The following is a 2,625-nucleotide window of genomic DNA, read 5'->3' as shown; positions in this document are numbered from 1 at the left end:
TGAGGAGAAGGAAGGGGGAGAGGGGGGGGGGAGAGAGAGAGAATACTTAACGTCTTCCCGCTCTTCGGTCCCGCCGCCTCACGTCCCTCGCGCAGGCCGCCTCCTCCTTCTTGCTTCTCCTTCTCGCCTCTCCCGAGCGCTCCTGCTCGGGGGGCGGGGCTTTGCGGAATGACGCGTTTGCGTCGTGACGTCACGACGCAACGCGTCATTCCGCGAAACTCCGCCCCCCAAGCAGGAGCGCTCGGGAGAGGCGAGAAGGAGTAACAAAGTGCCGCGGTGGGCGCCCTGTGCGGTTGCACGGCTCGCCCGCCCCTAGAAGCGGCACTGCAGCTAGGCGCACCAAGTGATCGAACCCTGTGGAGCTAATGGTGTCCAGTAGCCAAGAAGCAGAGCCTTGAAACTCACAGAAGTAGGTCCTGCTTCTCTCCCCTCACTCCCACGCTGCAGGCAGCCTGTAGCCAGCAGGTCTGCCTGAAAATAAAAAACCTAACAAAAGTCTTTCAGAGAAACTCAGGAGAGCTCCCCTAGTGTGTGACCCATCACTCCTGGGCACAAAGTCTAACTGAGGTCTGGAGGAGGGGCATAGAGGGAGGAGCCAGTTCACACCCAGTTTAAGTCTTTATAGTGTTCCCAGGCTCCTGCGGATCCGTCTATACCCCATGGTCCTTTTGGAGTCCCCAGCATCCTCTAGGACGTAGGAGAAATAAATCACTTGTCTTTAGATGAATACTAGTTCTAGTCGCCAGTGTTATGCAGGCATTTTAGAAACGAAAGATTACATTGTTATACCTTTAGAACAATCTACTGAGCTTGTGGAAAAGTTTATGAAGCAGCAGTGACACCTACAGTAGTTTCCTCATGCATGTATTACATAGAGATCGGATACAATCAGCAACCCGGAATAAAACGCATTTATGTATATTCACATGTATGCATTTATCTATAGTCCACTCCCCGGTGTATAACAGGAGACTGCCACGAGAAGCAGTGTAGACTGTAGAGTAATACTGGCGCATGGTTATAGCTCTCTCATAGAAGAGATGGGTGGCCCTGAAAAGGGCCTTTGTGTGCGGATGATGGTATTAGATGCGCCTCAGTGTTTAGCCTCCGAAGCCATACAGAATGCGTCCCTGGCGCTTGAGAGCATAGACCACATCCATAGCGGTGACAGTCTTCCTCTTGGCGTGCTCGGTGTAGGTTACGGCGTCCCGGATCACGTTCTCCAGAAACACCTTCAGCACCCCGCGGGTCTCCTCGTAGATGAGGCCAGAGATGCGCTTCACGCCTCCTCTCCGGGCCAGGCGGCGGATAGCAGGCTTGGTGATGCCCTGGATGTTGTCCCGCAGCACCTTCCTGTGGCGCTTGGCGCCTCCTTTCTCGAGCCCCTTACCGCCTTTACCTCTGCCTGACATGTTCCTTCCTGATCACTGCTGCTGTAACTACAACACACAGCGAAATCTCTGACTCTGACTGTATGTCACTGCCTGACTACAACCTGTAGTAGTATAGAAACTACGTATGTTGATGTCACTTATATACACTGCCGGCTGTGCTGTGATTGGCTGCAGAGAGTGATGCGTCCTGCGCTCCTATTGGCGGAATGAGAAGACCTATAATCTCTTCCCTATCTCAGTGTACGGGGGATCTGCTCTCACCTTGTGTTTCCCTAGCGCAGAAAAACAGTCTTTTATAGGGCATGAGGAGAGCGGAGAGCCGGCTCTCTGCACCACACTCGTACTTCTAGGTCTGCCCTAACTCTTTAGTATCATTGCTATCCTAGGGGTTGAGTAGGAGGCCAGGCATAGCCACTGGGAACTCACCCGCACTATGCTGGATCTGCCCGGCATGTAGCACATCTCTCCTTTACTGTGAGGCTAATATGTCCCACCGGGGCTTTTTTATCTCGTCCTGGCCCTGGAGATAATGGAGGTGTTCTGCGGCACACTCTGTGCAGAGCTGGAGGCGTTGTGAAACATAAAAGTGATGTGTGAGCTCATGTACACTCAGGAGGAAAGCACAGGCAGGTTGCCTCACAAAGTATTGTCTAGAAGCTCTTGTTACTATGACAAGATTAATACCTAGCACAGCCAAGTACAGTTTATTCCTGCCTGGTAATGTTCTGCAGTATTATTTATGCTCCTATATATTTATGTAAGATAGATGTGCCAGTAAATGGGTATGGCGACCTGGTTGCATGTATTTGAGACTGCTATGAAACACACCTCCATCCAATTCGTTTTAGCTTAACCTGGGCTAGAAGCTCAGATCAGACTGGGATGCCAAAAAGGTGCAAAACATACACAGGGTTCAATGTTAGGAATGCAGGACCAGGGTGCCAGACATGTATTAAATAATGCTGCTATTGTTAGTCTTGGTGGGGCATGCAATTGTTTGAAAAGTCAGTTGGGTGTCTGTTTTCTCCTGTCTATTAGATAGGAAAAACACAGACACCCAAATAACTTTTTAAACATTTGAATACCCCCCCTAGAAGTTGCTCACTCTTGTAGCTCCCACTCCACTCTCTGGGCAAGAATCAGTCTTTGAAGTATAGGATTGGTGACGCAAAATAGGAGGAACAAGGAAAAGAATAAGTTTAGATGGGAACAAAAGGGAGAGGGAGGGATG

The 2,625-nt window shown here is 50.5% G+C and overlaps 1 protein-coding gene across 1 annotated transcript; it reads right to left on the bottom strand.

Annotated features, from left to right (window-relative positions):
• Positions 1 to 1,100: 1,100 nt before the first annotated feature.
• On the bottom strand, positions 1,101 to 1,412 carry LOC134934333 (histone H4-like). The gene has a single exon (XM_063929791.1). The coding sequence runs from the start codon at positions 1,410 to 1,412 to the stop codon at positions 1,101 to 1,103; it is 312 nt and encodes a 103-aa protein (XP_063785861.1).
• Between the last annotated feature and the right edge of the window lie 1,213 nt (positions 1,413 to 2,625).

This window comes from Pseudophryne corroboree, chromosome 6, assembly GCF_028390025.1.
Source record: "Pseudophryne corroboree isolate aPseCor3 chromosome 6, aPseCor3.hap2, whole genome shotgun sequence".
NCBI lineage: Eukaryota > Metazoa > Chordata > Amphibia > Anura > Myobatrachidae > Pseudophryne > Pseudophryne corroboree.
This window is presented reverse-complemented; position numbering and strand designations above follow the sequence as displayed.